We start from the raw sequence: 13,913 nt of genomic DNA on the forward strand, positions 1-13,913 counted from the left end.
TACTGATTTTAATTTGGTATTGTATTGTGATTTGTATTGAAGTTGTCATTTTGTAAGCCGCCTTGAGTCCCTAGGGAGAAAGGCGGCATATAAATCGCAATAAATAAATAAATAAATAAATAAATAAATAAATAAATAAATAAATAAATAAATAATACTGCACGAGTCAAAAAGAGGGCTGTGAAAATATTTACAAATATTTACCCCTTGCATCCTGGGCATAAATTGTAACAACTCCTACCTTCAAAAGGACGCTATAGAGCACTGCAAACCAAGACAACTAGACACAAGAACAGTTTTTCCCCAAACATCATCACTCTGCTAAACAAATAATTCCCTCAAACTGTCGAACTATTTACTAAGGCTGCATTATTATTACTATTAGTCTTCTCACCATTCCTATCACCCATCTCCTCCCACTTATGACTGCATGGCTGTAACTTTGTTGCTGGTATCCTTACGATTTATATTGATATTGATTGTTTCCTGATTGCTTATTTGTACCCTATGACTATCATTAAGAGTTGTACCTTATGATTCTTGACAAATGTATCTTGTCTTTTTATGTACACCGAGAACATATGCACCAAAGACAAATTGCTTGTGTGTCCAATCACACTTGGCCAATAAAGAATTCTATTCTATTCTATTCTATTCTATTCTATTCTATTCTATTCTATTCTATTCTATTCTATTCTATTCTATTCTATTCTATTCTACTCTACTCTACTCTACTCTACTCTACTCTACTCTACTCTACTCTACTCCAGCTTAATTGGCAAACATCTGACTTTTTGGAGGCTAACATTTACAAAGCTCCTAGGACAAACACTGCCAGTTTTTAGTCAACTTCAGAAAGCGTTCCTGTAAAAGACAGTATCAAGCCATTTATGTATTATTCCCAAGTAAAATGAAGGAATCCATGTAGCCCTAAGTTTCACTTAAGAGTGTCTTTGTAGATGATCATCATTTTGCCAACTCATGATTTTTTTCATTACCTCCATACATCTACATGATTAGTACATGATTACTGTCTGTTTTGTGATGTACTCCATATTTTTAAAATTATATAGTGTATTATGGTTCTCTTGATGTAACATGCTTATGAATACAATCTTATTTTCCTCTTTATAAAATGGTATCATCTCATTTGCAATTCCTATTCCTTTAGGCCATTCTTTGATGCTTTTTCATGTAACCTTAGAAGCAAACTTTCATCCTTTTCACTACAAAAAACCTCTGAGTAGAATTGAAGATTTGGAAGATCAGTTGCTATCTTGATTGATGGAGAGAAGCCCACCAGTGAAAACTTCTTTACTTCTTTACTCAGTGAAAACTCCTTCTTTACTGTATTTATAGTTCCAGCAGTTAGAATCATAGAGGAGTACATACAGTATATGCTGTGTGCACCCATATATTAAGCTCCAATAGTAACTTGCCAATTAATTCATATTTAAAATGAATTCTAAATAAACTTCTAGCTCTCAGCTAGAAGTTAAGAGTTCAGAGAAAAAATGTTCATTTGGTAAGGTTGTGTTAGATTATCATTTAGAATGGGAAATTACTTGCAAAATAATGCAAACGATGCATAAGGGTGAAGTTGGGAAACAAAGTTGCTTGTCTGTTCTGATAAAGCATGGGTGAGATTCCCTCACCCATGCTTTTTAAGTGACTAAAAAAGGAGACAAATTGATAACTGATAAAAAGGAGAGGTAGAGATAGGTCTCTATTCAAACTACACAGTTGATTACTAAAAATACTTCAGCTATAGATAAGCAAGCAGACCTGCTGAATCTGCTCAGAAAACTCATGCATAATAATGTTTAAGTAGGCATAATTTTGTTCAGAGTCTGGATAGTAACTCTGTAAAAGCCTCATAGTAGATATTATTGAGTTTCTTTTTTAAAAAAATTATGCAAATATAGCAAGTAATATTGATTCAGTAGCATTTTTAAGTAGATTTTCTTATTTAGAATTTTAAAAAATTCTAAAATTTCAGATTGAACAACATCAACAAAATTTAGAAGCATTGTATGATGAAAGTATTGCTGAACAGGAAAAACTTGCAGCCCGAAAAATTCAAACGACTCGTCGTTTACATAGTGCATCTATATTAAGCACAGCTCTAAAGGATGAAATGGTATTACCTTTTTTATCTGCTCTAGTGCTTAAGTTAAAGTTTCATTCCTTATATTTTCAATTGCTTTTTCTCATTGAATCTTTCCTACATTTTACACTTAAGTGTTGGGTTATATTTTATACACAATTGTGATTTTCCTCACTGTTTTTATCTGAAATCTCATATCTGAGATTCCTATGACCAATATACTGCTAATTCGAAAATAAATACATTTCGTCCTGTTTTCATTAATGATATAGCACCCTTGTGGTAGCTGGATGATGTTATGAGTTATTATTGCAGACATGATGTTTCACATATATACTGATACTGTCTGGCCTAGTAGGAACTAACCAAATAAATAGTCATGAGATTGTGACATACAGCTTAATAAAAACACAAAGCCATGTGTTTTTCAAAAATCCAATATTAATGCCCTTGTGGTTATAGTTGGTGTTACTACAATCAGAATAATTTCTATAGTACTGTGGTCATTGTGCTTCACAATGCTCACACAAAAAACAGCAGAAAATGTGCAAAAAATAATATATAAAATCCCTTCTTTACTTCCCTGTGAAGAAAGACAAATTTGGCATGGGAAAAGTTCACTTATCATACTAGAACCCAGAAATATTACCAAGGTTTTATAAAGTATTCATACTTCATTGGATTTTGATTCATGAAGCATTGTAGAACTTGCTATGGCAAGAGTAATGATGGACATCAAATTGGATAGTTCTGAAAGAATATGGTCACATTCGTGGATAATAAAGTATTACATATTGTAGCTACTTGTTTTGATGGCTACTTACTATTTCTAAGATAAAGGAATACCAGTGATCAGCAAATAATTGGTGTACGGCTTCTGAGCTCCTATTCACATCTAGTTGGAAGCCTTATAATCTTCTAATTGATATTTAGTTTGTATGGTGGATGAGATTAGATTACCAGATACCTGAACAGGCAAAGGAGGACATGAAATATTGGTAGTGATGACAATGAGGGAAAAAGAAGACACACTATTTATTTTTACACTTGCACTTTTCAATTTTTATCACAATAATATATGAGGAATCATGTGATCTACAGACTATAGTGATTATAGATTTGAAGGAGGTAGATTGAAGCCAATTGCTGGAATCAGGAAATAAATTTATCTGTTGAGCCTGTTGACAGTTGAGGAAAATAAAGAAGCAATTTGCAAGGTCACAGTACACAAAAGTTTGAATGACTACTGTTGTGAAAACAAAAAAACAAGATACTCAAAATAATAATAATAATAATAATAATAATAATAATAATAATAATAATAATAATAATAGTAATAATTTTATTTCTATACCGCCCTTCTCCCGAAGGACTCAGGGCGGTGTACAGCCAATTTAAAAACACAGGACACAACAATGATTAAAAATTAAAATAAGAGCTGGAAAAGGAGGATATGAAAACAAAAAGGAAGATATGTTGTCTATTTGCCCAGTGTCTGGTAATTGTAGATGAGGTGGACCTTTGACCTTAACCAATATAACAATGGCAATTATTATTTTGCTCCTAATATAGCTGGGAGAATAAAATGTGTGCCTGTTAGCCTCAGATACTAAGATTTAGTTCATATTTCAGTGATTGTCAAGCTTTTCTTTGTTAAATAAATGGTTGTTATCCATTTGGTGAAAGAAGTAAAGCAAGCCAATGTTATAAATAATAGAATGGAATTCCTTTAGGATGATTGGATGACCTTTAGAAGTTAATAGCCTGGCTTTCTTTGTTTCTGTTTTCCATTAATGTTTTCTTGATTAGATAGAGTAAGAATGCACTGTCTCAGAACATTTCTGAACCCGTTTATGGCACTTTCAGGAGTGGGCAACAGGGGGCAGAGCTAGCTGGAATGGACGACAGATGCTGAATTTCTGCCTTCTCTGGGCCATCGCAGAGAATGAATTTAAAAAATATAGCACCCATCTAAAGATTATGAAATTTAAGAGATTATGAAATGTGAGTTATTTCCCTTGTTATTCTCCTGAAGATTGGACTGTATTTAACTTGGAATTGGACACTTTTCAGAGGAGCCTTGAGCTTGGATGTTTGGTTAAGAGACTTGAGAGGCCTTTGAAGGCAGACAGGAGAGGAAGGGCCCTATGATGGAAGACTGAAAAAGAATTTGGAAAGAGTTTAAAGGAATACAGCTGAGAAGATAATAGCTGATTTATGAGTATATCGTGTGAAGGTCCGTTACTCCCTTCTTTCAGTCGAAATGTTGAGGTCTGGAGAAGGTGGAAGAACTAAATATTTTTTAAGACAGAGCCTTGATAAGGTGTGTGTAATAAAGTTAATTGCTGCCATTGGATCTATTTAGTTTTATTACGTTGCATTTACGGAGATAAGTTGATAAGGACAAAATAAAGGAGGAAGTGACGTTTATGGACTATAGATTGTAAAATTCTTAAAAGGTCAAGAGCTCTTTTTTGATGGTTGGATGTCAAAATTCGGGATGTCAAAGTGTGGAAAGTGTTTGGCAAAAACCCAAAGTAGACTTTTAGACCTTCAGAGTTACACCTGATTCGAGTGGGAAAAGCCTTAGAAATGGAAGCAAGAAAAAAATCGCCTGAGAAATCACTGACTCAATCAGATAAATTTGATGTTCTCTTACAAGAGTTAAAAGAAATGAAGATAAGTATAAAGGAAGATTTGAAGCAAATAAATTATAAAATGGATAGTATGGATGTAAGAATAACAGATTTGGTGAAACAAAGTCAGGATATGACACAAAATATTACAGAAGTGAGGACTCAGATGGGAGAACATGATAGGGTGTTAAAAAGCCAGATAACTATGATGCATCAGGTGAAAAAGGATTTGATTGAGATACAGGATCGTCAGCGCTGCTCAAATTTACAGATACGTGTTTATCCGGAGAAAAGTGAAGAAAAGGAAACAAAGTTGATCCAAGAAGTATTGGACTGGGCTACCTCGATCCTCCCAGATGTCCCCTTTACAAGATACGATATTGATGTAATACAGAGAGTTGGTCCAAAAAGGTTGGAAAGAAAATTGCTGAGAGACATTGTGATACGATTCTAGTCTTACACAAAAAAGAACAATTGATGCATAAATTGGGAAATATGGCGTTGATAGTGTTTGGGGATCATCAGATACAAGTTTTTCCAGATTTAAGTAGTGAGACTTTACAATGGAGGAGAGAGATGCATCAAGTTTGTCAATTATTGAAGAAAAATAGCATTAATTATAGCTGGGGTTATCCAGTTTTTTCAAGATTTCCATATGGTGGAAGATCTTACAGAGTTGAAACAAAGGAGGAGGCAATGGAGAAATTAAGGGAGCTCGGAATCATCAATAAAGAAGAGTTCATGGAGCAAATCCAGAAAGTGAATGAGATGTTGAAATTTTTAAGAAGGGAGATGGAGAAGAAGAAAGAAGATCTACAGGAGAAAGGGAGGCTGGATGAAGCAACAGGAGTTACAAGTTCGCTGTAGAGACAGTATATAAATATTTGTAATAGTTACATTAAGGGATATGTGTTATAACATATGTTTGGGTGTAGAAATAGGGTAAAGATGGTTAAGGGAGGTGGAGTGGGCGACTGAAGTCCGTGTATGGATGACTCTCTTCCCTGGAGGCTTTATGCAGCAGTGAGGAGGAAGATCTCCTGAAGAAGGGAAGGGGGACATATATGTTTATGAGTGGGTAAGAGGTTATTTATGTTTTGGGAAAATATGTATACTGTGTAGTTTTAGTTTTGTAAGGTTTGTGTTAGAGCACATATATGAGAAATAGATGGTGAAATTGTTGAAGGTAGCTACATGGAATGTACATAGCTTGGGGGGGGATATAAATGAGGAAGAATTGAAAAATCAATTAACAAAGAGAAAATAGAAATTGTATTTTTACAAGAAACACATCAAAAGAAAGAAGGGGTGAATGAACTTAAGTTATACTTGGAAATGAAAAGGCATTTGGTACATCAAAAGCAAGAGGGGCAGCAATCATTGTAGCTAAAATATGTGAATTTATGATAAAAGCCATAAAAAAGGATGATATGGGAAGATTTCTTATAATTCAGGGCTTGATTTATGGACAAGAAGTTACCTTAGCAAACCTGTATCTTCCCATTTATATATCTGATTTTCTTTTAGTTTAGTTTCAGTTTAGTCTTAGGGAAGACTGGAAGAACAAGATAAAGAATATAACTTTATATTCTAAAGAATGTTTTATCAGATATTAAATTAAATTGGTTGAATTTAATACAATTAGAGAAATGGATAAAAGTGAAAGAAAGATTCGAGGAGAAAGATGGACAGTTTAGAAAATTTGAAATGATTATAAAAGAATGTGAGGTGAATGAAGAATATATACTGTAGATAAAGGAAGAATTGGGAAAATATATAGAATATTAACTGAATTAGAAGAGCAGGCAAAAGGTTTAAAATTAATTTGGGAATCAGATTTAGGAGAAATAAATGATTGGAAAAATATTTGGAATAGAAGAGTATATAAGAATATGTCAGTTAGAGTTAAGGAAAACGGATATAAAGTGATATGGAGGTGGTACCTAACACCACGTAAATTAAATCAAATAGATGGTAAATATACACATATTTGTTGGAGGTGCATGAAAGAGGTTGGAAGATACAAACCAGGGGTGAAATGCTCCCGGTTCAGGCCGGATCGCCTGATCCTGTAGCTCATAGAGGCCGGTGGTTTGGAGAACTGGTAGCAAAAATCCCCTCTACCCCCCATGCCCAGCTGAGCTGCACAATCATAAGAGGCTTTTTTTTTTTACTTTTAAAAGCATTTTTTCTACAACTTCCGCCAAAAAAATGCTTTTAAAAGTAAAAAAAAAAGCCTCTGATGATCGTGCGGCTTGTCAAAGGCATTTAAAAGAAAAAAAACCTTTTTTTCTTTTAAATGCTCTGACAATACCAACTGAGTTCCCTGATCAGCAGAGGCTTTCAGGGAACTCAGCTTGGATCGTCAGAGCATTTAAAAAGGGGGGGGAGGGGTTTCTTTTAAATGCTCTGATGATCCAAGCTGAGTTCCCTGATCGGCAGAGGCTTTTTAAAAAAGCCTCTGCTGATCAGGGAACTCAGCTTGGATCGTCAGAACCTTTTGAAAGCATTTTTTTACAACCACTTCGCCGAAGAGGTTGTAGAAAAAATGGTTTTAAAAGTTAAAAAAAAATTGGCCACGCCACTCAGTCACATTACCCCACACACACACCAAGCCACGCCCACAGAACCGGTAGTAACAAATTTTAGATGTCACCCCTGATATAAACGTATGTGGTGGGCAGTAGTGGGTTTCAATTTAGTTTGCTATCGTGCGTGCATGCACGCTCACGCTTTTGCACAACATTTCTGCGTATGTGCAGAAGCGTCTGGGCAGGTGGGCAGAGCCTCCTGCCACTGCTGCTACCAGTTTGCCCGATCCAGGGCAAACTGGTAGCAACCCACCACTGTTGGTGGAGTTGTGATACTGCACAAAAAAAATGGGAAGTGGTGTTCAGAGAAATTAGAGCACTTTTGAATGTAAATTTAGATATATCACTGAGGATTCCATTACTGTTGCTGGTGGAAAAACAGGATATAAATGAAACAAAAAAGGAATTGATTCTAAATTTGATAATGGCAGCTAAATTAGTGATAGCTAAACATTGGGGACGAAATTGGGATATTCAAAGTAATGAGCAGTATAATGAAATTTGGAGTATGGCAACAAATGATAAATTAACAACAGAAATTAAATTTTAAAAAAGGAAGATTAAAACAAACAATTATAATGAAAAAGGGAGGATTTTATAAAAACAGTGCTGGTGGAAGGCAAAAGAAATAAACCTACTCAGGAATGTATCTTGTTTTGGAGGGGATAAAAGCACAATTGGAATATATTGTATATCTTTTAGTTATAGAAGAAATTTAAAAAATGGTCTCCAGGGCAGGGGTGCACTGTAATATTTGTATTTTTTCCTCTCTTTTTTTGTATTTAGATGTACAGTATATGTACTATGTTTGTATTATTTGTATTTAAAATAAAACATATTTTTTAAAAAAGGAGTGGGCAACTCAAAACTCCCAACTTTTGACTTCTCATTGAATTATGAGTTCTATACCATATAAATCAGTGGTGAAATTCAAATTTTTTTACTATGGGTTCTATGGGCGTGGCTTGATGGGCGTGGCTTGGTGGGTATGGCAGGGGAAGGATACTGCAAAATCTCCATTCCCACCCCACTCCAGGGAAAGGATACTGCAAAATCCCCATTCCTTCCCCACTCCTGGGGGAAGGATATTGCAAAATTTCCATTCCCACCCCACTCTGGGGCCAGCCAGAGGTGTATTTGCCGGTTCTCTAAACTACTCAAAATTTCTGCTATTGGTTCTCCAGAACCTGTCAGAACCTGCTGAATTTCACCCCTGATATAAATTAAGCAAACTAGCAAGACTAATATTCAAATATATGATACATAGCTTTGTATTTTTCTTCCTTAGGAACGCTGGAAAGAATCTGTTAATAACCTCGATCAAAGATTGCAAGGAATTGTAGGTGATGTCCTTATATCAGCAGCTTGTATTGTCTACAGTGGAATGTTATCAGCGGGGTATCGTCAACAGCTAGTCAATGACAGTTTGAAACTCTGCACTGATAACAATATTTTGGTCTCTCCAAATTACTCATTGGTTAACTGCATGACAGAAAAGAATGAGGTAACAAACAGAGAGAAAAAATAAGAATGAAATTGTGTTATTTATAATTTTATCTAAAAACTGTTCTCAAATTTAACATTTCTTTCTCAGATTACACTTTCTATCAGTTAAAATAATTAATAAATAGTTGTATTATTTATTAGAATTTCTTTGAGAAAATATACTTCATGATTTACAGGATTGTTCATTATTACTATAATTAGTGCATGGGGGGAGGGAATATTATAGCCAAGATAATAAATCTATAAAATCATTTTATAGGTCCGCAGATGGCAAAATGCAGGTTTGCCACATGATCAATACTCTACAGAAAATGCAATACTTGTTAAACATGGACAACGGTGGCCTTTACTAATTGATCCAGAAAGACAAGCTTACAAATGGATATGTCAAATGGAAGGCAGCAAATTGAAACAAATCAGTGCTACAGATGCCAATTACTTAAGAACAATTGAATATTCTTTGCAGTTTGGTGACTCAGTCCTTTTGCAGGTAATTCGAGTTCAACACAGACAGCCCATCCAACATACAAATGAAGAAAAATATAATGCAATCAGTTTAAAAGATGAGCACTTACACCAGTGGTTCCCAACCTTTTTTTGGGCATGCCCCACCTAAGCATCTCTAAAATCCTGATATATGAAGGCTATTGCTTAACACATTGTAAGCCGCCCTGAGTTTCCGGAGAAGGGCAGCATATAAATCAAACCAATAAATAAATTAATAAATAAATATACATATTAAAATAAAGGTACCTAACAAATTCAAAATATAATTTGAGCTCACCTCAAGATCATATTTACAACACAATCCTATGCATGTCTACTCAGAAGTAAGTACCATTGTCTTCAATGTGGCTTACTCCCGGGCAAATGATGTAGGATTGCAGCTTTAGTCTACTTAAATTAATGAGATACTTGAGCTTGATGCAGAGAGATTTTATATTAGACTCCAATTTAGTCAGCTTCATTCTCAAGTCTCCTTGTTCAGTGATATTCAATTGATTTCTTTTCTTCAGTAGCAAATCATTTGCAGCACTAAAGCCACATTTAGCTAAATATGAAGATGGGAACAGTAACAGCAGTTTTCTTGCAAAGTAGGTTGAATTTGGGTATTTAATTTCTGTCTCATCACAAAGCCATGCCATCTCTCCTTTTATATTGCATAAAGTTTTAAGTGACTCATCATTTTGCATTTCCGAGAAGGCGCAGAAAGAGGGAAGTTTAAAAAACATTCTTAGCTTAATTTATGAATAATAAGATTCTCATGAACGAAAGGGGGGGTGTAACCTATGACCCCCCCCACTCGCCCACTCAGTTTGAACCTGCAGCTTAGTGGGGAAATGCTTTGGTAGTTCAGTAAGTGGAGGTGAATCACACAGGCCTGGCAAAGCCTAAGCATGCATGGCCCAGCTCCAGATTGCTCTGAGAGGAAAAGTCTTGTTTTTGTGTTTTTTTTTAATCTTGGATTTCAGAACACTCATTTCAAACAGGATGGTTAGGAGAGACAACATCTAGCTTTTTGCTATGATGTGGTATGGACAGTCTTGCTTCTTCTTCTCCTCGTATTAGACATTAATTTTATGGTTCTATATAATGTAGCTTTAGGTGAAAGCCAGCCAACTGATATCTTTTAGTTATTATTTGGACAATCAAATAAAACACTCCAGTTCTAATAATACAAGACAAGTTATCAAATCAGAAAATTAATTTATCATTGACATCATTTCCCTATCAATGCAATAGTTGAACAATAAAAACATTTCTAGTTTTCTGCTAAAGGCATTGAGAGCCAATCTGGCTAATGGTTAAGAGGTTAGACTGGAAATGGGGAATTGGATTTTATTTCTGGTCATGGTGAAATGTAAAATTTGTTACTACCGGTTCTGTGGGCATGGCTTGGTGGGTGGGGTAATGTGACTGGGTGGGCGTGGCTGAAGAGGTTGTAGAAAAAAATGCTTTTAAAAGCCTCTGACGATCCCAGCTGAGCCGCGCAATCATCGGAGGCTTTTTTTTTTTTTTACTTTTAAAAGCATTTTTTGGCTGAAGAGGTTGTAGAAAAAATGCTTTTAAAAATAAAAGTAAAAAGCCTCTGATGATTGCACAGCTCAGCTGGGCATGGGGGGATGCAGGGATTTTTGCTACTGGTTCTCCGAACCACCCACCACCATTGCTACCGGATCAGTCCAAACTGGGAGCATTTCACCCCTGGTTCTGGTCCTGTTTTCAACTTTTATTTTCAAGTTCTAGTCCTCCTTAGGTACAAAAACCCAGCAGGGTGATTTTAGGCAAGTCACTCTCGTCCTCATGTTTGAAAATGTTGCCAAAAATCCACATGTTCTATGTACCTGGCAAAAGCTAAGGAGGCTGATTTGAAGATATACTGACATGCATATAGACATCATTGAAGAATTGCATGAGAAAGACAAAGTGAGAAATAAAATATGAATTCTTGTTCATTCATGCCTCTTATATTGTGATCAATTTATAATGTTTTGTGTATTGTTAAGCTGTAACAATACATTAAACAATACATTAGTGTTCCGCACTGGAAGCAATTCCTCATCAAAAAAGAGCAAAGTATAGAGTATCTTAATTACTATAGGAAGTGCCTTTTTCAAAGAACAGGAAAGTTACTTACTGTACATAATATTGACTGTACTCTTGGTTTTTTTAGGATTTTCCTGAAACATTGGATTCAAATATAAAATCAATCTTAAGCAAGGAGATCTACAAAAAAGGAGGACAAGAATTCATTAGAATAGCAGATTCTGAAATTCAGTACAATTCAGACTTTCGGTAATTGCTTGTATAAATTGAATAATTTTAAGCCTACACTTTATGTTCAACCTAACAAGAATTTGTACTTTGAAAGACAGAAAAAGGCTTCTAAATATTCCCAAGTCATGGGATATATTTAAACATTTGTTAGAATTTATTCATGTGGATTATTTGCAAGCAAATTCCCAATAAGGGAATATAATGGCCACTAGGTCAAAACTATATTACTGTACTAATATTTGCACTGTTATAACCAGAAATGCCATGACCAGATTTTACTACTGAATTGCTGAATGTTGTTATTTGGAAATTGTCTATTGCTAGATTAAAATTATTTTAAAAACAGTATCAAAGTATATAAAACCATGTGCAGCACAGAAAGCCATAATAAGTTATGCACTATTAAATCCAGTGCAGTTCACAAGCAACAGAGCTACTAAAACTATCTAGCATCTTGGATTCCAGCAGAAAAGTTTATGTGTATGCATGTATAGTATCAATCAGTATCGATCAGTAATTCTTTATACCTAATGATTATGCATTTTATTATTATTTATGTGATTATATTACAGAAGAAAATGAATCTGGGAAAAGATGCAGCTATTTTAAGGGGTTAACAGTAGATACTATGTGAGCACTCCTGTACATTCCAAAACACTTTTCTCTTCAGGTATCTTAATAGCTACCACAGTGGCCACTCATATATTATTTCTCTAGTGAGATTCATACTGTTGCGTTAGAACTAAGTATCAGTTGATGAAGATCATTAAATCATCTGAGCATATTTACCTGGAATATTTGGCCCTAGTGCTTACCTTTCCCTTTTATATTGAATAATATAAAAATACAAAAGGAGTATTTTTCTTAACAATTAAACTTAAGGCAAGACATATGTTTATCATATGTCTGTGTTCTTTTTGTCCTATAAAATTGAAAGCTTAGAGGATTTATAGATGTCCAAAAATAGCAGGGTGGAAAAGAAATCTGCCCTTTCTTTGCACCCCACAATTCATTAGTCAACTCTATTCTTCCAGACAATAGAGAAGAAGTTAGAGAAAGAGTGGAAACTACTTCCACATGCCATATTCTCAAAAGTATATGTTTTAATCCTGTGTTGTTTTATAATAGGGCATATGGATATCTAATTGGTCAATAATTAATTAGTGAGGGAGAATGATCATGGGACTAGAAACTAAACACGAGGAGACTGAGACATACAATAGTACAGAATAAAAAGAAGAAACCAAGTAGGAAAGTGCCTGAAAATGTATTATTCACAACACAGCCTAATTATTCCATCCAAGAACGTGCAAAATAATTGCTATGACTTAGAAAAAAGCAGATTGCAGATGCAATGTAAGAAAAAATAATGTTAGATCATTCTTTTTACCTTGTTAGAAGTTCCTAAAATACTATTATTATTATATAAATTTATATTAGAGATATTTTAATTTAGACTTCTGTAGACTTAGTCACAGTCTTTCCGTTCTATACATTCAAACCACCCTGTTCATGAACATTTCTTATATTCCTTAGTGATTCCTTATTGAGTCACTACAGTTGAAACGTCCAGTTGTTCTACTCAAAATTTAAAAAGGAAAAAGAAAAATTAGAGAAAAAGAGGCCCTGAAAACATAATACAATTTTACAGATTTTTAAAATGCAGGTCAAGCAAAAGCCAAGCCATATTATTATATAAATAATAAGCTTCCATATGCTGGAAAAGCTCCTCTGAAAGTGGGGGGTGGAACAAGCTTCCAAAGATGCAAATCTTAACAACCAGACAGTGTTATACTGGTATTCCCTTATATTAGATAGCCTGTTTTATGTCATTAAGGTCTTAATAGACTAGCATTTTAGATTAAATGCAAGTAAGAAAATAAATAAAAATTTGGCTCTAGAAAAAAAATATTCAGGATGTTAGCAATAGCAATAGCACTTAGACTTATATACTGCTTCATAGTGCTTTTACAGCCCTCTCTAATTGATTTACAGAGTCAGCATATGGCCCCCAACAATCTGGGTTCTCATTTTACCCACCTCAGAAGGATGGAAGGCTGAGTCAACCTTGAGCCAGTGAGATTTGAACTGCCGAACTGCAGCTAGCAGTCAGCTGAAATAGCCTGCAGTATTGCACTCTAACACTGCACCACCTTGGCTCCATCATCATGTTGGATGATACTAGATGTTCTTTTTAATATAAAAAATATAATATTGTAATATTTTATGATATTACAAAATCTGAAATCATGTAACATATAAAAAAGTAATATTTACTTATTAGATCTGTGCAGA

At 34.6% G+C, this 13,913-nt stretch overlaps 1 protein-coding gene across 1 annotated transcript in view; it reads left to right on the forward strand.

Annotated features, from left to right (window-relative positions):
• The window catches only part of DNAH14 (dynein axonemal heavy chain 14), a 238,523-nt gene that overhangs the window by 192,065 nt on the left and 32,545 nt on the right, over window positions 1-13,913 (forward strand). The window contains exons 69-72 of the mRNA XM_070957448.1: window positions 2,000-2,140; window positions 8,623-8,838; window positions 9,100-9,330; window positions 11,515-11,636. Of these exons, the coding sequence (XP_070813549.1) occupies window positions 2,000-2,140; window positions 8,623-8,838; window positions 9,100-9,330; window positions 11,515-11,636 (710 nt within the window). The remainder of the gene's footprint in view (window positions 1-1,999; window positions 2,141-8,622; window positions 8,839-9,099; window positions 9,331-11,514; window positions 11,637-13,913) is intronic.

The sequence above is a fragment of the Pituophis catenifer genome, unplaced genomic scaffold (genome assembly GCF_029215685.1).
Source record: "Pituophis catenifer annectens isolate HBS135680 unplaced genomic scaffold, rPitCat1.0.hap2 SCAF_1, whole genome shotgun sequence".
Lineage (NCBI taxonomy): Eukaryota > Metazoa > Chordata > Lepidosauria > Squamata > Colubridae > Pituophis > Pituophis catenifer.